Genomic DNA, 21,847 nt, shown 5'->3' with positions numbered 1-21,847 from the left:
AATAGGTTTGTCTGAAAAATGTCTATACCTTTTAGAATGTAATATGTATATATATATAATATGTAAATATAACATTTTTACTTTAGAACATTTAATAAATACATAATATATGTGTTATTCATCAATTCTAATATTAACTATCATGTTGACAATATAGGAATAATGCCCACAACAATTTAGATTTTAGTTATAATATTTTTTATTCATTCAGTGAATTTTGAACAAATGAAATAAATTTTTATTTTTATTGCTTCAATTATGAAATATCAACATTTTCTTTCAAAATTACGTATATTTTATGGTAACAATTTAAAATTTTGTTTGACATAATCCTAAATAATTTTTTTAAATATAATCATGCGCATAACACGAGTGATATGCTAATCTTATTTAATGTAAACTGGAGTTTCTAATAAAAAAAAGCCTTGTAAAGCTAAAAAAAACCCCGGACTAATTTTTATTTTTTTTGATAAATTAGAAATACATCATTGAGATTTGATTAAAATATGAATCGCCTCTGGAGTTTTCAAAATTACATTTTATCCCCTGAGGTTTTTAATTTCATAACAAATCGCTCATTTTATTAATAAATCATCAAGTCAATTAACAGTTTTTAATGATGTTAAAAATATGTTTCATTTAATAATTTATGTAATTTTATTATTGTATAGGATATCGATTATGAATTTTATTTTTTTAGTTAATTCTGTTAAATAAAAAATTCTAATAAAGGAATATTTTTAATTTTTTAAACTATAAAGAGCAATCTGTATTTTAAACAAATCTCAAGAAGTATATTTGTAATTTATCATTTTTTTTTTTTTTTTTTTTTGCCCTTTAAAATCTCAAATCCCACTAGAGTCAACAACTTTGAGGAGGGAGCATTCCGTTGTGATGCACATATGGCATCTCAATTGCCCATCCATCCATCCACGATGGACTTGCTTCAGTTTGACTGCAAAAAGTGGTTTCATGATCTCCACTCAGTGTATCTCTCCGTCAAAATTGCGACATCACAATTCATAGAGTTGGGGTTATCGCATATGAATCGATTCCCCTTCATTGTTACAATCGTTGATGCCATGATATCCCTCTACTACCGGTCCTGTGGTTTGTCACCGTGCACCGTCGACTTAGATGATCACACCAGCATGCACTATTGGACCGCCAACCACAGGCAGTTGAACAAACCAGTCCTAGTCTTAATCCATGGCTACGGTAGCACTTCCACATGGCAGTTCATTCGCCAAGTGGGCCAACTGTCAGAAAGTTTCAATTTGCACATACCAGACCTGTTGTTCTTTGGCAAGTCCTACTCAAAACGGTCGGACCGGACAGTAGAGTTTCAAGCGGCTTGTGTGGGTCAAGGGTTGAAGAGATTGGGTGTGGAGAGGTTCTCGGTGTATGCGCTTAGTTACGGGGGTTGGGTCGGGTATCAGATGGCTCATATTTATCCAGAGATGGTGGAGAAACTGGTGATCGTCAGTAGTGGAATAGGGTTTACAGAGGCGCAGAAACGAGAACATCAGATGGGGAGAAAATGGACGGACATGCTTTGTCCTGAGAAACCTGACGATATGCGCTTCCTCACGGCTATAACAATCCACAAGTACACTATTTCCAAGTGGGTCCCTGACTTCTTCCTAAGGGAATTTCTCATTGTGAGTCTCTCTCTCTCTCTCTCTCTCTCTCCCATCCCATTGTTACTCCTTCCTTGCTTACCATGGCTGTGTCACTCAGTGCTTTGAAAAGTTAGTAAAAAATTAATTTTTAATTTTTTATTAATTTTAGATTATATTATTTTTTACATAATTTATTCACAAAAAGATAAAATAAATTAAAAAAAATTAAAAAGTTAATTTTTTACCAACTTTTCAAAACACCCCACACTCATTTAGGGGAAATTATTTAGTATTTTCGAAATATTACGTGTCTGTATTCTATAACTAATCATCATTTAATATGTTCTTTATATTTTTTAATTACCTAATATAATACCTCATTTACCCACCTTCATCCGCATGTAATTCCTTCCACCTAACATGTTTCACTAAAATATACCCTCACAGTCCCATTTCATTAATCCACTTTTTTATTTTAATTGTTTTAAAATATTTGACTACTTTTTATTTTGGAATGTTTAAAATTTAAGTAGAAGGGCAATGATGGAAAAAAAATTCAAATTTGAATTTGATTTTTTTTATAGGTTGATTTCAAAAATTGAATTAAAATTTAAAGATTGCATATCTCCTTAATAAGTTAGATTTTTTTTATAATGGGCAAATAATATTTTACATCTTTTTTTTGTTATTTGATTTAACAAAAAGTAAGTAAAACATATTTTTTCACTTCTCATAATAATTTAATTTCGCAAGTCATTTATTAAGAAATTCACTTTGGACTCGGTTCTTTTAGGAAATTGATCTTTTCAAAAAAAAAAAAATTAACTCTATATTAGTTTTCTACGCAACATAAATTTTTGTTTCAAATGTCAATAAATTTTTTATTTATTTATTTTTTTTAATTGTGCAAAATCTGTTTCAAATGTCAATAAATTTTTTATTTATTTATTTTTCTTAATTGTGCAAAATCAATGTACATGATAGCTATTTTTTGGGATAAAGTCGAAACAGTCGAAGCCTTACTCTCATATGTTTTTTCATCCTAAATTGATTTATCGACAGAAATGAAAATATGAACAAAAATAAAGAAAAAAAGAACAAGATAATTTCACAATAAAACATCAAATAAATAAGAAATAGAAAAATTAATTATAAATAAATTAGTAGAAGTGTAAGTGAGTACAGATCACAACCACACATGTTTCACTTATTCATTTGATCATTCCCTAAAATGAGGGAAGTTATTATTTTTTGTTTTATTTTGCACAAGGTAGGATCTGCCAATTTTATTTCACTTTTCTTTTTTCAAATTTATGCTATGCTTAGGTTATGGAGTTATGGAGAAAAATAAAAAATAAAGAAAACAATAACAAAAATAAAGTGAAAAAATATTTCTTATTATTTATTATTTATTATTTATATTTCAAGTTTATTTTTTTAATAAATCTAAAATATAATATCAAAATTCAAACATAGTGTTAATGCTTATGGTAGAAAAAGTCAGCAAACTTTATTCTTTTTTGTTTTGAAAAAATTATATTAAAGTGGGTTTGACACAAAATAATTACAGATTTATGAAAAAAAAATTATAATTATAATTGTTGATATTTATAAAATTTCCCATTTATTTCAAATTATTTTTAAAAGATTGGACAAAATTGTAATTTTTTCTTTCTTCTTTTGAAAAATTCTATTTTGCCAATCATCTTTCATGTTGTGATCGTGGTGTACTCGTGTGTCTATTATACATGTGAAACTTATCAAGAATGATTGTGTATGTGAGAAAAACAAATATACAGTACAACCTATTAGACAAAATATTTTCTTGAGTTTTTTTTTTAGAAGGGATTTTCTTGAGTTTATAATTGGGAAAATTACAATTGACTTTACTTTTTAAAAAATAATTACAAGTACATATATATATATATATATATATATATATTTATGTTTTTAACTATTAATATTTATAAAATTTATTACTAATTTATAATTATTTCTTTATAAATATCACTGATTTGACATTTTCTTTTTATAATTTAGGCAAGGTGTTATTATTGGTCAAGTAACAAGAAGTTGCAGCATGTAGGATGCATGATTGGAGTTTCCAAATGCAATAGCTCCCAATCTTGGGTTCTATTTGGGATAATCAAATTGTTTTATTTATTTTTTATTTGGTGAGATATTAATTATAAATATGATAAGTATTATATTAAAGTGAACAATTAAAGTTCAACAATTAGTAGGCTCAGTAAGTGCCATAATAAATAATTTCAACTTGAGAAGAAAAGAATGACACATATAGCTTCATAGTGAGGGAGCAATAAACACAACAAAAGGATCAAACTTTTTTTTTAATTTTTTTTTAATAAAAATTGAATCTGAAATCTCATATTACAAGTGATGCTATACAACCATTAGGTCAAACACCTTCATTTAATCTAGCTTATTATGTAGTAGAAATGTCTGTTGTTTCAAACACATTTATTTATGCTGTGTTTGGTTGGGGGATTTGGAGAGGGATTTTGAAAGAGAAATGGAAAAGGTAGGTGCAATGTGAATAAAACATGCTTATATTTCACCTAGTTTCACACACCTTTTCCTTTTTCCTTTCCAAATTCCTTCTCTAATCCTCCAACCAAACACAGTATTAGAATATTTAAAATTCAAATTTATGGTGTAGTTTCAATTTCTTATGATTACAATCACATTTAATTTGATATTTCAAATTTTGAATACTTCTAAATATTTTCCTTTTAATTTTGATAATTACGTGAAAGTTGCTTAATGGGAAATTTTGATATGATTTTTAAAAATTGTATGCTCGATAAATGGTAATTTATCATTTATTTATATTATTTTTAATTTTTGGATTATAAAAGTAATTAATTTTTTGAGGACTAGCTAGGCCTCACCATGGGTGTTTTTTATGGTCCAAACCATTCATTTTGCAGATGAAAAAGTATATATCCTCTGCAAAAATGAAAAACTAAAAAGTTTGATAATCATAACTTATTTAATTTATCATTTTTTTATTTGATAATTGTAATTCAATTTATCGTGTTTTGTCACACAAAAAAAAAAAAAAAAGAAGAAGAAGAAAAAGAAGACAGTTTATTCTTAAAAACATATTTGTCATTCATTTTTTGGGACACAAATGTCACATATTGAAAGTGTTACAATTATCGGATATATATATATATATATATTGATGGATAGTATATACGAATGATCATACAAAATAAATTATTCAGACTATCTAAACGAAATTTGTGATGTATTTTACGAGTCGGAACAACACTCTCTAATCTAGATGATTCATCAAAGGAAATCTGACTTTTTTATTTTAATTTTTTAATTTATATTAGGAGAAATTACATCACAATGGATGTCAAACAATTTGTTTTATAAAAAAAATATTAAATATTATAAATATTAATTATTAAAATTATAAATTTTTCCACTAATGGGTAATAACTTTTAAAAATTCATGCGAAGGGTAATTTCCTCTTTTTTTATTCATTTTTTATTAGACATCAACACGTGTTTGGTAATCCGGAGAAACAAAATAGTTACTTGAAAATGATATCCATAGACTCAATTTTTATATATCGTTTTACTCGCCATAAACAAACAAGTGGGCTCATGTGGGCTCAGTACCTCGTATTCAAAAAATCTGAATATAGCCTTATTTCTAATAAATAATGTGGCCTGTTAGTTGATGATTTGCTCATGTTACATCATTGTTGTACTCATGGTTTATCATCCATGAATCTCTTACGTCGAAAATACAAAAACAGTAATATAACAATGTTACGTAACTCGAATTTGAGTTTATTTAAATGATTGGTGTTTTTTTTTTTTTTTTTTGTCGATTGTCTGACCGGTCGATCGGCAATAAGGTGACAGCCGCGATCGATAAAAGTGACAACGGCGGTAGATAAGTGTTGCACCAGTCGTTTGGGTGGTCGTCAGGACGGTCGACATGTATACACTTCGTTCACTTTGTGTATCTATCGCACATGCTAGTTCACTTAGTGTATATATCACACTTTGTTCATATAGTGTATCTATCACACTCTATTCACAAAGCGAGCGTGTGATAGATACACAAAGTAACCAAAGTGTGATAGATACACAAAGCGAACATGTGAAGAGAGTGTGATAGATACACCAAATGAACAAAGTGTGATAGATACACTATATGAACAAAGTGTGATAGATACACAAATTGAAGAGAGTGTGATAGATACACTATATGAACAAAGTGTGATAGATACACTAAGTGAAGAGTGTGTGATAGATACACTATATGAGCAAAGTGTGATAGATACACTAAGTGAAAAGTGTGTGATAGATATACTATATGAACAAAGTGTGATAGATACACTAAGTGAAGAGAGTGTGATAGATACACTATATGAACAAATTGTGCTAGATACACTAAGTGAACAGAGTGTGTGATAGACGCACTATATGAACAAAGTGTGATAGATACACTAAGTGAAAAGAGTGTGTAATAGATACATTATATGAACAAAGTGTGATAGATACACTAAGTGAAGAGAGTGTGATAGATACACTATATTAACAAAGTGTGATAGATACACTAAGTGAAGAGTGTGATATAGACACACTAAGTGAAGAGTGTGTGATAGATACACTGTACGAACAAAGTGTGATAGATACACTAAGTGACGAGAGTGTGATAGATACACTATATGAACAAAGTGTGATAGATACACTAAGTGAACAGAGTGTGTGATAGATATACTATATGAACAAAGTGTGATAGATACACTAAGTGAACAAGGATGTGCGATAGATACACAAAGTGAACGAAGTGTGATAGATACACTAAGTAAACAAAGCATGTACGATAGATACACAAAGTGAACAAAGTGTGATAAATACACTAAGTAAAGAGAGCATGTGTGATAGATACACAAAGTGAACGAAGTGTGATAGATACACTAAGTAAAGAGAGTGTGATAGATACATTAAGTGAACAAAGTGTGATAGATACACTAAGTAAAGAGAGTGTGATAGATACACAAAGTGAATATGTGTGATAGATACACAAAGATGAATAAAGTGTGATAGATACACTAAGTGAACAGAGCGTGTGATAGATACTGTAGCAACCCTCACCTTACTCTTGTCATACTTGCATGCATTCATGCATAATCTTGTCTTGTTATGTTGTTTTGCAAGTTTTGCCTTGCCTTGTTTTGTTTAAGTATTGCTTGCATGATTTTGTTCCTTACTTGGTGTGTAGCCGAGGTCATCTTGAGCTTAGTTCACCTCTGAACCTTTGTACTTAGAACTGTTTTGGGACCACTTGGTCGATCCCCATCTTTACCCCGGGCATGTTTGCCGAGGTGTTTTGCACTTAGTGATCCTTGTCCTCGGGCAAGTATGGCCTAGACCGAGGTGTGGCACACCCAGCCAAGGTATGGCACAGCTTACTCAAGCGTCGTCCTCCCTAGCCGATGTCTTTGTTATCCTGTTGCCAAAGCCTTGACTTCAGCCGATGTTATTACTTGCCGATGTGTCTTGCCTTAGCTTGCTGCATACGCTTTGTCATAGACTTGTCTCATCAATCAATCACCTTTTGAGTTGAACCAACCCGGTAGCGCCACGTGTCCGAGCTGATTGTTAAGACAGCCGGCAGACCTAGAAACAAATCATTTTGTCTCAAATCTTTGCCTTTAGAGAGAGAAGCTCTAGAGAAAGGAGGAGAAGTTCTTGAGTGAGAATAGATCTTCCAAGCTTGATCTTCAAGGTTTGAACCGTTGGGTTCGAGTTTTGAGGTTAGAATCTTAACCTACTCTTGTTGTTCTCATTGATCATCTAGCTGCATTGCATGATCGAATCTGTTTTGCATGTCATGCATCGATTTGAAGTTGGTTTCGAAAGAGAAAGATAGTATTCATGTGTTCTTGAAGGAAAGTCTCGTTTTGATCCGAAAGTTTGGAGCAAAAACCATGTTTTTGTGTTTGTTCTTGCATGACCTTCTTGTATGGGTACCCAGGTCCATGTTTTGAACTCATGACATGAAATCTCAGATTTTTGTAACAAGTTATGATCTTGCATTCATCTTCCTCATGTTCATCATGTTTTTTATGTTCTTCAAAGGGAAACCCAGGTTTTCCCGACTTTGCTTTTGAATGAGGCCATCGGGACCACACCTCGACAAGGAGGTGTGGGACCTCGGCAAAGACCTGGTTGGTACCCAGTGTGTTTTCATGAGGCGGGAGCAGTGTTTAAACTCCCAGCATGTTTTGCTTTGCTATTGATTTGGATCTGGTGAGAATGCCGGGATTCATTTGCATGCATGTAAAGCTTGTTTTGAGAATATGATTGCCATGTGATTGTAGGTCATTGATCTTTGCTTTGAGCCTACACCCGAGGAGATCTATGTGAGTGGTATTTCTAATAAAGCTATGTTATACTGTTTTGATAAATCTTGCTTTGCTTTGTTTCGACGAAAGTATTTGTTAAGCATGAATGAATAGCTCTGTTTTGATGTATCAAGTATAAGCCTTGTTTTGATGTCATTCTTGAAAAGTCCCTTGTACTGGAGGACTCTAAACTTTCGCAGTACCAAGTACAAAAGTCCCTCGTGCTGGAGGACTCTAAACTTTCGCAGCACTAAGTATAAAAAGGATACGGTCCTCTCTGGGAAAGACTACTGTGTTAAAACGGGCTACGGGCCTAAGTAACACAAGTCCCATCATGTTAAAGCGGGCTACGGGCCTAAGTAACACAAGTCCCATCATGTTAAAGCGGGCTACGGGCCTAAGTAACACAAGTCCCTTGTGCTGGAGGACTATAAACTTTCGCAGTACCCTCGACTAATCGATTACGGATCGTGCAGTCTTTGTTTTGCCACTGACGGTTTACCGCGTGGACTTGTTTGTTCGGAAAGCTTGATTTGTGTTTTGCCGATGTCAGTAAGCATCCCTTGAGACTTGTAAGACTTGATAAATGAATACGGTTCATCTCTTGTTTTGATAAAGTTTGATGTGTTTTGCTTTGAAAGGATCTCGGCTAATATTCGTATGGTTTTAGCATGTTTCGTTTTGAAAGACTTCGGCTATATTCATGCAAAACCTTTATTATTTGTACCATTCACTGAGTATCCAAGCTCACCCTCTCTATATATATGTAGGTGATGAGCAGGACGTCGGCGACGCCTAGAATGTGTTTTTGAAAGCTTGTTTTGGACCCATGATTATGTCGGCTTTGTTTTGTATTCACGTCGGCGATGCCATTTATTTTATGTCGGCGAATCTTGAAAATCATGCTTCTTGGCTTGTATTCACTGTATTTTGTATATGTCGGCTCGAGAAGCCTTTTGATCAAGATGTAATACGTATTTTACTTTGTTATATTCAAGTTGTAAAAATGTATGCCATTTCATGGGACTTATGCACAGCTCTTATGGACCATATGTATTTTGATTTATTGCTTCCGCATTTGTGAGCCCTTATATCCATACTCTGATTGTGTTAAACTTTTGAAAGTTGGCCTTCGGTAATTACGGATTACTGGCCATCATGGCACCAGAATACTAGGGGCGGTTTGGGGTCGTGACAGAATGGTATCAGAGCACAAGTTCCTCAGTATACGTTATTCACACACTTTGAGTCCTAAAGAGCATAGGATTTCCCTTAGAAAGATGTTAGGATTGCATCATGGTGCTTGCTATTTGAACGAGGTGTGCATTGTCTTGACATACCTATTTGTTACTTGCCTACGTGGTTGTTTGCTTATTTGTTTTAAAGTCACACTTTGCATGCTCATAGTATCATGAGGAGAGGTAGACCTCCAATTGGCCGGGATCAGCCCGAAGACAGAATGGACAGACTGGAAAGATTAGTTGAAGGTTTGGCCCGCGAGTTGAGGCAAACAAGATAGCAGTACGCTAGTGCTACGTCAACCCAGGCCGAGCAGACCAACGGCCGAAATGTAGTTCCGCCTCCACCTCCTCCAGTGCCGCAAGTTCCTCCGCAGCCAGCCTTATATGGGGATGGCACGATAGCTTTGATCTGGGAGTTCAAGAAAATGAAACCACCAAGATTCTCTGGGGGTATAGAGCCAATGAAGGCTGGGGCGTGGGTTTTGGAAATGGAAAAGTGGTTCGAGATCTTTCCTAGCACCAACGCTCAGAAGGTGACGTTGGCAGCATTCACGTTAGATGATGACGCTCGTAGATGGTGGATGATGGTTTGAGAAAGCAATCCAGATCTGACCTGAACTCGATTCTTAGAGTTGTTCTACAACAAACACTTTCCCCTAAGTGTTCGCAACCGCAAGGCTACCGAATTTCATACTTTGACACAAGGCAACCGAACAGTGGCGGAATACGACCGCGCTTTTACTGAATTGGCGAGGTTTGCACCTCACATGGCCAACGATGAATACATGAAGGCTAGGAAGTTCGAGAGTGGGCTTCGCGGACCGATTCAAGACCGGGTTAACTTGCACAATATGCCGACTTACGCCGAAGTGTTGGACAAAGCCATTCAGGCCAAAACTAACCTGAATCGATACCAGAGCTCGGGGGAGAACCATCGAAAGAGACAGAACTATGACAATCGCCGAGGACAGCTGGGCACCAAGAAGAAGACGAACATGGGCAGTGCTGGTAACCTAAGGCAGGAAGGTAGTGCTAAACCGACGTGTTCGGATTGTGGGAAGCAACATTTCGGGGTCTGTCGACGGACGTCTGGAGCTTGTTATGAATGTGGCGAAATGGGTCATTATGTGAGAGATTGCCCTAAGACAAAGGCTGATAACAACAAGAAAGGTGAGAATACCTCGGGTTTCGTGCAGAAGGGTAATGTTGGAAAAGGACAGATGAGGCAGGGCAGAGTATTTGCGCTAGTACCAGGGGACACTCAGAATGCTGAAACAGTGGTGTCAGGTATACTCCTAATTTGCTCCCAAGATGCCTATGTGTTGGTTGATTCGGGTTCTACGCATTCGTTTGTATCTGCTAAGTTTGCCGAGAAAATTGATAGAGAACTAGAGCCCCTTGATTATGTGCTATCTGTGTCTACTCCATCTGGGAGATCTATGATTGTTGCATCCATTTATAGAGCATGTGTTGTTGTGATTGAGAATGTTGAATTGTTAGTAGATTTAATGCCTCTGGACATAGCTCATTTTGATGTTATACTGGGAATGGATTGGTTAGTCGCAAATCATGCATCTATTAATTGCGTTTCGAAAAGTGTCACACTGAGACCCCCAAACCTAGCCGAGGTTATTTTCCAGGGTAAAGGGATAGTGCCCCTACCTTACCTGATTTCGTCCATTAAAGCCTATAAGTTAATTCAGAAAGGGTGTTGAGGCTACTTGTGTAGTATACTGAGTGACCAGAATGGAAATGTTAATTTAGCCGACATCCCAGTTGTTAATGAATTCCCCGACGTCTTTCCAAACGAATTGCCGGGCCACTTAACCGATAGAGAAATAGAGTTTACAGTTGACATCATGTCGGGAACACAACCGATCTCCAAAACACCCTATAGGATGGCCCCAGCTGAACTTAGGGAATTGAAACTGCAATTACAAGAATTGTTGGATAAGGGATTTATTAGGCCGAGCACTTCACCATAGGGAGCACCTGTTTTATTTGTTAAGAAAAAGGTTGGCACACTCCGTCTTTGTATCGATTATAGAGAACTTAATAAAGTCACTATTAAGAACAAGTACCCATTACCTAGGATTGATGATCTGCTTGACCAATTACAAGGAGCACGAGTCTTTTCTAAGATCGACCATAGGTCTGGTTACCACCAGCTTAAAGTTAAAGCTGAAGATGTTGAGAAGACCGCTTTTCGAACAAGATATGGCCACTACGAGTTTTTAGTAATGCCTTTCGGAGTGACCAATGCCCCTGCTGCATTTATGGATTTAATGAACAGAGTCTTCAAGCCATATTTAGATGAGTTTGTAGTTGTCTTCATTGATGATATATTGATCTATTCCGAGAGTAAAACTGAACATGAAAATCATTTGAGACTTGCCTTACAGATTTTGAGAGACCGGAAATTGTATGCTAAGTTTAACAAGTGTGAATTTTGGCTTCCTACTATCTCATTCTTGGGTCATGTGATTAGTGAAGAGGATATCTCGGTTGATCCTAGCAAAATTGAAGCCGTAGTAAATTGGCCGAGGCCGACTAATGTGTCCGAGATTCGTAGTTTGTTGGGTTTGGCAGGTTATTACAGGAAGTTTGTGAAGGATTTCTCAAGGATTGCAATTCCATTGACGCAATTGACTAAGAAGGGAACACTGTATGAATGGACTAAAGATCGGGAGTCAGCTTTCCAGGAACTAAAGACGAGGTTAGTTACAGCATCAGTACTCGTACTTCCATCAGGTAATGAAGAGTTCCATATCTATAGTGATGCATCGCATAAGGGTTTGGGTTGTGTATTGATGCAAAAGGGTAAAGTCATAGCATATGCATCTCGTCAGTTAAAGCCACATGAAAGGAACTATCCCACCCATGATTTGGAGCTAGCAGCCGTCATATTTGCTTTAAAGATTTGGCGTCACTACTTGTATGGAGCTTCTTGTCAGGTTTTTACGGATCATAAGAGTTTAAAGTACCTGTTCACTCAGAAGGAATTGAATTTGAGACAGAGAAGGTGGCTTGAGTTGTTGAAAGACTATGATATGCAAATTCAATATCACCCAGGTAAAGCTAACAGTGTAACCGACGCTTTGAGCAGGAAGTCAGATGGAAATTTGGCGTGTTTGACCATGGTAGCAGTGGAGCCGACTATTGTTGATGGGGTAAAGACAAGACAGATGGAGGATAAATTCTTCAAGAAAGTGGCCGAGGAGATTGTCGCAAAGCCGAGATCAGGGTATACCATCGAAAATCATGTGTTTAAGTTTGAAGGAAGGTTATGCGTGGCCGACATCCCAGAGTTGAAAATGAGAATTTTGCAGGAAGCTCACGGTTCCAAGTTTGCTGTTCATCCAGGGAACACTAAGATGTATCAGGATGTGAAACAGACGTTTTGGTGGCCAAATATGAAAAGAGAAATAGCCGAATTCGTGTCCCAGTGTTTGCATTGTCAACAAGTAAAAGCAGAACATCAAAGACCGGCAGGACTTCTTCAACCTTTGCCGATTCCTGAGTGGAAATGGGAACACATCTCCATGGATTTTGTGATTGGTTTGCCGAAAACACCGAAAGGTATGGATTCGATTTGGGTTGTTATTGATAGATTAACTAAGTCAGCACACTTCTTGCCAGTTAAAACTACGTTCAATGTCGACCGACTTGTCGAACTGTATATGAATGAGATTATTAGACTTCACGGTGTGCCGACGTCCATTGTATCAGACCGAGATTCGAAGTTCATTTCTAGATTTTGGCAGCGCCTGCAAAGAGCCGTGGGAACTGAATTGAGGTTTAGCACAGCTTTTCACCCCCAGACCGATGGGCAAACGGAAAGAACCATCCAGACGCTTGAGGACATGCTCAGAATGTGTGTATTGGATTTCAAGGGAAGTTGGGAATCGCATTTGCCCTTAGTGGAATTCGCTTACAACAACAGTTATCAAGCTAGCATTGGCATGGCGCCGTATGAAGCCTTGTACGGAAGAAAGTGTAGGTCGTCGATATGTTGGACCGAAGTTGGAGACAGAGCTCTGCTTGGTCCCGAATTGATTCAAGTAACAACAGAGAAGATTAAACTTATCCAACAGAGGATTAAAACTGCCCAGAGCCGACAAAAAGAGCTACGCCGACCAGAGAAGGAATGAGTTAGCATTCGAAGTTGGGGATCATGTATTCCTGAAAGTTTCACCAATGAAAGGAGTTTCCAGATTTGGGAAGAAAGGTAAGTTAGCAGCTCGTTATATTGGGCCATTTCAAATTCTTGACAAGATTAACCCCGTTGCCTACAGACTTGATTTGCCGCCAAATTTAAGCCAAGTCCACAATGTGTTTCACGTTTCGATGTTGAGGAAGTATATCCGAGATCCACTGCACATAATTGATCATTCTGGGATTTCAGTTAATGAGGATTTGGGCTACGAGGAGAAACCTTTGAGGATTATTGACCGGCAATTGAGGAAATTGAGGAACAAGTCGATACCAATGGTAAAGGTCGAATGGAAGGAGCATTATGGCACAGAAGCCACGTGGGAAAAGGAAGAGGATGTGAGAATCCGTTATCCGGAGTTGTTTATAGAGCAAGCTAATTTAAGTTTGGGGACCAAACTTCTTTAAGGGGGGTAGACTGTAGCAACCCTCACCTTACTCTTGTCATACTTGCATGCATTCATGCATGATCTTGTCTTGTTATGTTGTTTTGCAAGTTTTGCCTTGCCTTGTTTTGTTTAAGTATTGCTTGCATGATTTTGTTCCTTACTTGGTGTGTAGCCGAGGTTATCTTGAGCTTAGTTCACCTCTGAACCTTTGTACTTAGAATTGTTTTGGGACCACTTGGTCGATCCCCATCTTCACCCTGGGCATGTTTGCCGAGGTGTTTTGCACTTAGTGATCCTTGTCCTCGGGCAGGTATGGCCTAGACCGAGGTGTGGCACACCCCGGCCAAGGTGTGGCACAGCTTACTCAAGCGTCGTCCTCCCTAGCCGATGTCTTTGTTATCCTGTTGCCAAAGCCTTGACTTCAGCCGATGTTATTACTTGCCGATGTGTCTTGCCTTAGCTTGCTGCATACGCTTTGTCATAGACTTGTCTCATCAATCAATCACCTTTTGAGTTGAACTAACCCGGTAGCGCCACGTGTCCGAGCTGATTGTTAAGACAGCTGGCAGACCTAGAAACAAATCATTTTGTCTCAAATCTTTGCCTTTAGAGAGAGAAGCTCTAGAGAAAGGAGGAGAAGTTCTTGAGTGAGAATAGATCTTCCAAGCTTGATCTTCGAGGTTTGAACCGTTGGGTTCGAGTTTTGAGGTTAGAATCTTAACCTACTCTTGTTGTTCTCATTGATCATCTAGCTGCATTGCATGATCGAATATGTTTTGCATGTCATGCATCGATTTGAAGTTGGTTTCGAAAGAGAAAGATAGTATTCATGTGTTCTTGAAGGAAAGTCTCGTTTTGATCCGAAAGTTCGGAGCAAAAACCATGTTTTTGTGTTTGTTCTTGCATGACCTTCTTGTATGGGTACCCCGGTCCATGTTTTGAACTCATGTCATGAAATCTCAGATTTTTGTAACAAGTTATGATCTTGCATTCATCTTCCTCACGTTCATCATGTTTTTCATGTTCTTCAAAGGGAAACCCAGGTTTTCCCGACTTTGCTTTTGAATGAGGCCATCGGGACCACACCTCGGCAAGGAGGTGTGGGACCTCGGCAAAGACCTGGTTGGTACCCAGTGTGTTTTCATGAGGCGGGAGCAGTGTTTAAACTCCCAGCATGTTTTGCTTTGCTATTGATTTGGATCTGGTGAGAATGCCGGGATTCATTTGCATGCATGTAAAGCTTGTTTTGAGAATATGATTGCCATGTGATTGTAGGTCCTTGATCTTTGCTTTGAGCCTACACCCGAGGAGATCTATGTGAGTGGTATTTCTAATAAAGCTATGTTATACTGTTTTGATAAATCTTGCTTTGCTTTGTTTCGACGAAAGTATTTGTTAAGCATGAATGAATAGCTATGTTTTGATGTATCAAGTATAAGCCTTGTTTTGATGTCATTCTTGAAAAGTCCCTTGTACTGGAGGACTCTAAACTTTCGCAGTACCAAGTACAAAAGTCCCTCGTGCTGGAGGACTCTAAACTTTCGCAGCACTAAGTATAAAAAGGATACGACCCTCTCTTGGAAAGACTACTGTGTTAAAACGGGCTACGGGCCTAAGTAACACAAGTCCAATCATGTTAAAGCGGGCTACGGGCCTAAGTAACACAAGTCCCTTGTGCTGGAGGACTATAAACTTTCGCAGTACCCTCGACTAATCGATTACGGATCGTGCAGTCTTTGTTTTGCCACTGACGGTTTACCGCGTGGACTTGTTTGTTCGGAAAGCTTGATTTGTGTTTTGCCGATGTCAGTAAGCATCCCTTGAGACTTGTAAGACTTGATAAATGAATACGGTTCATCTCTTGTTTTGATAAAGTTTGATGTGTTTTGCTTTGAAAGGATCTCGGCTAATATTCGTATGGTTTTAGCATGTTTCGTTTTGAAAGACTTCGGCTATATTCATGCAAAACCTTTATTATTTGTACCATTCACTGAGTATCCAAGCTCACCCTCTCTCTATATATGTAGGTGATGAGCAGGACGTCGGCGACGCCTAGAATGTGTTTTTGAAAGCTTGTTTTGGACCCATGATTATGTCGGCTTTGTTTTGTATTCACGTCGGCGATGCCATTTATTTTATGTCGGCGAATCTTGAAAATCATGCTTCTTGGCTTGTATTCACTGTATTTTGTATATGTCGGCTCGAGAAGCCTTTTGATCAAGATGTAATACGTATTTTACTTTGTTATATTCAAGTTGTAAAAATGTATGCCATTTCATGGGACTTATGCACAGCTCTTATGGACCACTTGTATTTTGATTTATTGCTTCCGCATTTGTGAGCCCCTATATCCATACTCTGATTGTGTTAAACTTTTGAAAGTTGGCCTTCGGTAATTACGGATTACTGGCCATCATGGTACCGGACTACTAGGGGCGGTTTGGGGTCGTGACAGATACACTATATGAACAAAGTGTGATAGATACACTAAGTGAAGAGAGTGTGATAGATACACGAAACATAATCAATTGTAAACGGAACTTCTCTGAATGAACCGCACATCTAATATTGCCTGGTTGCACCAGCTTCAAATGAACCGTACATACAATATCATGCATGAATGAGAAAGAAACTTGATAGGTACAATGCAATACAATGCATGATGTGCAATAAACAAACATAGCGGCGCTTTTGAAAGCACCTCACGGGGTGAGCGGCGATGAACCGCTCTACTCTGACGGGGATCTCTCCTTGTGTTCCTCGAACTCTTTCCTCGCGTTCTTCGAACTCTTTCCTTCAACTCACAGTCTAAAGGTTCTGATATGCTGACATGGATTCTTCACGTAGAACACTTTGGATGTCGCCTTTCATTCTGACCATATTCACAACTTTTCCTATTCTCCAACGGGGTGACAGACTAAGTTGGTTCGGTATCCAGAATTGAGGTGCATACACATGCTATCTCAACCTATGGGGCTTCCATACAGATTTCAAGCCGGGGATACACCCCTGGGTATTTAAACCAGACTTTAGTCTCGGAAATCCCGAACCTTTAGGTTCTAGGCAACAGCCATTCGAACTCTAGTTTCCACCGTCGCAGTTTGTCTCCTAGGAACTCATTGCAAACACAACCAAGATACCTCTAGCAGGGATGGTGCTCAGGGAGAGCACTTCTTATCGCCTTTCTAGCTTTGAAGCAAACTTGATCTTGAACTTCAGGTAGAGGCACACTCACACTTCGGAGCATTGACAAGGCCTGAAGGGCTACATTCGGAGTACAATCCCGGAATTTGAAACAAACTCAGATGCTCCAATTTTCCCTCTTTTCTTTAGCTTTACAGTCTGGAAGCTACGTAGCTTTAGATAGGTCCTTGCTTTACTGTTCTCACAAGACCAGGGTTGAACCCTACAGTTTTATGAAAGAACAAATCCTGTTTTGCATACATGTAGAGAATGGCATGGCACAGCACTTTGAGCACAAAACAATTTTATTTTTGAAATTGAAATTAGGGAACAAGTTCTTAACCGGGTATTGAGCCTACGACTGACCACAACAAAAACGACTCAACAACTGAAAACAAAGGTAAAACAACGTAAACACATCTATTGACACTTGAAACGACTCAAAACAAGAATCGAGACAAACAAAAACGCACACAACACTCAGATGTGTTCCAACAGTGGGAGACCTCTCAGTTCACAAGGAGCCAGTTTCTCCGGGTATTGTTTCCCACCCTTTCTTATTTGTGATTCTCACATCACTCTGGCACTCAATCTCTATTTTTTTGAAAAAGTCCTTTTTCTCACTTTTTCTCTCAGCGCACATCTCTCTATTCTTCAATATCTCTTCTTTTTTATCCCTCCCCTGGGTGATTGATGGATAAGCAGGCAGTTGTGGGCTCTTGCCCCTGGTATTCTACCATATTTCTTCTTCTTTTGCTCGCAGCAGTGAACTTTCCCACAGAGGGGTTGCGCTACAACTAGGTGTGTAGCAAATCTGCAGCTGACACCGGTTGATGACGCCCTTGGCCAGTTCGGATGTGACCAAACCTTTACGGATAAGGGAGTGGAATATTCTGCTCCATTCTAGTTCGTGCTTCGCAGTTAGCTTGATACCTCGCTGCTTGGAGGATGAGAGATCTTTCTGCCTTTTGCTTGTTAGCTTCAGTTGTGCCCTTTCTGGCGAACAAGGTGCCCTTTCTGGTGAATACGGTGCCCTTTCTGGCAAATATGTTGATAATGGGGGATTAGACAAAAAACCTGACTCAACTGTGCCCCTAGTTCAACATTTTGAGCATTTTTTGTTTTGGCTTTCTACTAAAACAATTTTGACCAATATGAGATTTAGATTAACATGCTTGTTCGATTTTCTGATTCAAAACCATGCAAGTCAGGTTGTGAGCACTGAAAACTTTCCTTTTTTGGGTCCAAGAAATGGTCCGGTTTTGGAAAATGGAATAATTTTCTAGAGAATTAGTCAACTTCTTTAAAAATCTCAAAACTTGTGTTCACAAACGGCCACTGCTCGACCAACGTAGAATTTACTCTTGAGATGCACAATCTCAGATCCAAAACAATGGAAAATTGTCCCTTGTCTAAATGGCACTGCATGGCAACGGAAAGTTGCCCCTTGTCTGAATAGCTCCATAGCACATTGTAATCAGTCCTCAAGGTAACGATCACAACCGAACTCTCGGATATCGAGAAGACAAAGATGATCAGAACCATTACATGGACACAATTGAATTGGAAGTGTTTATGGCTGGACTTCAGAATGAAGTTGCCTACGTATCCCAAACATGGGAATCAAGCCTGACATAGTTCCGAGGTTAAGGTACACTCGGGTATTAACCTCTCCTTTTGCGCTCTAACTTTTGCCAAGGCCGCCCTTTCTGGGTTTTCAACCTTGCGAGCTTTGTTTTTCTTTTCTTTTCAATTCTTTTCATCTTTGTTCGTTTTCTTTTCATTTCATTTCTTTTTTTTTTCTTTTCTTTTCTTTTTCTTACTCTAACTTTTGCCTGGGTTGTCCTTCCGGGTTTTCGACCCAGCGAGCCTCTCAAGGGTAAAAGTGTAGCTTTGTCCATGTTGATCGGTTTTGAAATCTCTAAGCCATCTGAATCCAGGAGAGTGGCTGTTGTTCATTGATGATGTATGAGTCCATCCAACCGGGTCTGAATTACCCCTAGTGTTGTGGATAGGAACTTGATTGTCTTTCAGCAATAAACTTTATTCTTTCCTCCCTTCTGGGATTTGGCATTCTTGCCGATCTTCGTTAGCTTGAGAAATGTCCCAATTTTTGACTCTTCGAGCACAATTGACAATTTTGCCCCTAGTTCAAGGGCTGCTTCTTATCCAGCTTTGCAAGCTTTCTTTTGATCATATCTGACCCTGTTGCTCCTAGTTCATGGGATGATTCAAATCTGGCCATACAAGCCTTACATTATGGTTGACATTTGAACATTTTGAATCCAAGTTCAAGGTTTGAAAGCAAAAGAGGTTGAGTCTTGAGGCTGTGAACAATCCTAAGCTGCACAATCTCAAAATCGATTCCACACAGGTCTTCGCAGGACCGCACAAAACATTTTTTTGAAATCTTTTAAGAAAGCGACTAATCGCTCGCGTCGAAGACAATGTAGAACCAATCTGGATCAAGCTAGGATCCTTCTTAGTACTCACATTAACAAACATGATCTCATTCATTAAGGGCTTAGCATGCCTTTCTTCCTCTCAGTTGGTCAAATTTTGCAAATCCAGAGAAATTCCTCTCTCTTTGTTTTCATCACAATGTTCAAAAAGTTTTGAAAAACTTAGGTCAATGCAATGATTTCGAGGCATAGAAAAGTAGGTAAAAAGCACTGCCATTTCATTCAGATCTTCTGGCATAACTGGCTTAACGCAGAAACAAACTCAAGAGTGAAAATCACTGCTGCTTCATTCAAATCTTCTTGTGCAACTGGCCCCATGGCAGAAACAGACTCGAAAGAGTGTAAAAGACAAACACAAAACAAGCAAGTAATTCCCGAGGTAACACCCCCAAAATCACCCGACTCTAACAAAACAGGACTGACTCAATACAACAAGACAGATGCAACACAACACAACAGAACTGACTCAATACCCAAGTCAAAAAGTAAAATAGACAGCATTCGCAAAATGCTCAAAACAGTACGTGTCATCCACCACATCCGGAGTAAATCGAGCGCCATCCGCAGGTGGTTCATCCCCTGATCACATGGTCACATTATCACAAGTTCACTGACCAAGTGCCGATAGACTTTGCAAGACTGGTGAGGTGATGACCTTGTTGTCAAACAAATCTTGTATATCCTGGCGAAGATGAAAGCAACTGTCAGTGTCATGACCGGTTTGTTGATGGAAGGTGCAGTACTTAGCCGAATCATGCTTTGAAGGGAGAGAATCGGATAGAGGCCGTTGTTCCAACGGTTTCAGATGTCCTTTCCTAAGTAGGACCCCTAGAGCTTTTGACAAAGGCATATAAAGTGGGTTAAAAACCCTCTTGCCTTAGGGTGGATATTTGGTTGTTTGTGAGCTGGTTCCGGACGCACCGGTGAATGGGGTGGCTGTTTTTTGTGTGGGGGTGGTGACCATGTGCACTTCAGAAGATCTTGTAGCTACATCACCACTGGTGGTAGCATTCGAACTGCGGGTAAACGCCCTCCTGGGCTGCTCCTTCTCCTAGTCAATAAGGCCCTGCTTCATAGTGTCCTCAATCTGTACCCCAATCTCATGTAAATCAGCAAAGGTGGGGAGGGGTAAGATGATCATCTTCTGCATGAGCTTGGGTTAGAGGTTGCACACAACCATCCGTATCTGATCCTTCTCGACCGGCCTGGCGTTCATCATAGAAGCTTTGGCTCTCCAACGGGTTACAAAGTCAGAGAAGTCCCCTTTTGGCTCCTGCCTCATTATCTTGAGATCGCGAATTGTGACCTCGATTTGTGTATTGTAGGAGTATTGAGCAATGAAGGCCTCAGCCATCTCTTCCTAGTTCTGTTTCACAGAGTTCTTCAATTTCGCATACCAGATTGCGGCTATCCCAGACACGGTTCGGCTGAATAGCGACAACTTATGGGATGTGGTCAAACCCATTGGCCTCGAGATATCACAAAATAGGTGGATGTGCACCATTGGGTCTCTAGAGCCATCGAAGCGGTCGATATGTGGCATCTTGAACCGGTCTGGCAATGTTACCGCTGAGTCGGTGTATCCATCCTCTATATCCAGAATGGAATTGACGCCTTGAGCTCTTTTGAACAGCTTTTCAAGCTTACTGACCTTCAGAGCGGTTGGGTCCATCTCAGATTCAAACGGGTGTATCTGTTAAGAAGGCCGGTGTCTTTGAAATCTGCGGTAGAACTGGTGGCAAAACTGGTCCTATTGGGGCGTCCGTATCTTCCTGGACGTTTGCAGTATCCCCGAGTGTTGGAACTCTAGATGGGGATGGGGGTGGGGGTAGATGCAAAGCAGATGCTTCGGCTTGTTGTGGTTGATGTTGTTGCTGAAGTATGGCAATTAGCTCTGTCTGATGAGCCACAACCTCTGCCTAATGCACGGCAAACTCTGCTTGACGAGCAGCATCCCACTGCATGGCTTGCATGGTTTCTTGGAGCAAGCACGTCATGTCCTCCATGCTGACTGAAAACTGCGGATCTAACTAAACAAGTGTGTATCCCCTCACTCAGATAGAAACAGATATCTCAGCCCAACAGCGCACAAGTGAGGTGGATAAGGACTGTTGATCTGGTAACTGCTGTACTAGTGATCTGTGCCTGACTGGCCTTTTTACCCTACCTCTGGCGAAGGAACACTGATTGCCCTTGAACTGAATCTCTGACCTGACAAAGTCTATCAACACAAGTCCAATGAACCCGGGAGATATTGGAGCTTTTTGAAGCTATAGTTCTAGGACTACCTCTGCAAAAGAGAAAATAGGCAGCATCTCAGCCCAATTTCACCAGAAC

At 38.7% G+C, this 21,847-nt stretch overlaps 1 protein-coding gene across 1 annotated transcript in view; it reads left to right on the top strand.

Annotated features, from left to right (window-relative positions):
• Window positions 1–804: 804 nt before the first annotated feature.
• LOC114294325 (uncharacterized) overlaps window positions 805–21,847 on the top strand; it is a 35,279-nt gene continuing 14,236 nt past the window's right edge. The window contains exon 1 of the mRNA XM_028238446.2: window positions 805–1,661. Coding sequence (XP_028094247.2) covers window positions 903–1,661 — 759 coding nt within the window. The 5' untranslated portion in view covers window positions 805–902. The remainder of the gene's footprint in view (window positions 1,662–21,847) is intronic.

Source organism: Camellia sinensis, chromosome 4, assembly GCF_055761805.1.
Source record: "Camellia sinensis isolate YWXY chromosome 4, ASM5576180v1, whole genome shotgun sequence".
Classification (NCBI taxonomy): Eukaryota; Viridiplantae; Streptophyta; class Magnoliopsida; order Ericales; family Theaceae; genus Camellia; species Camellia sinensis.
This window is presented reverse-complemented; position numbering and strand designations above follow the sequence as displayed.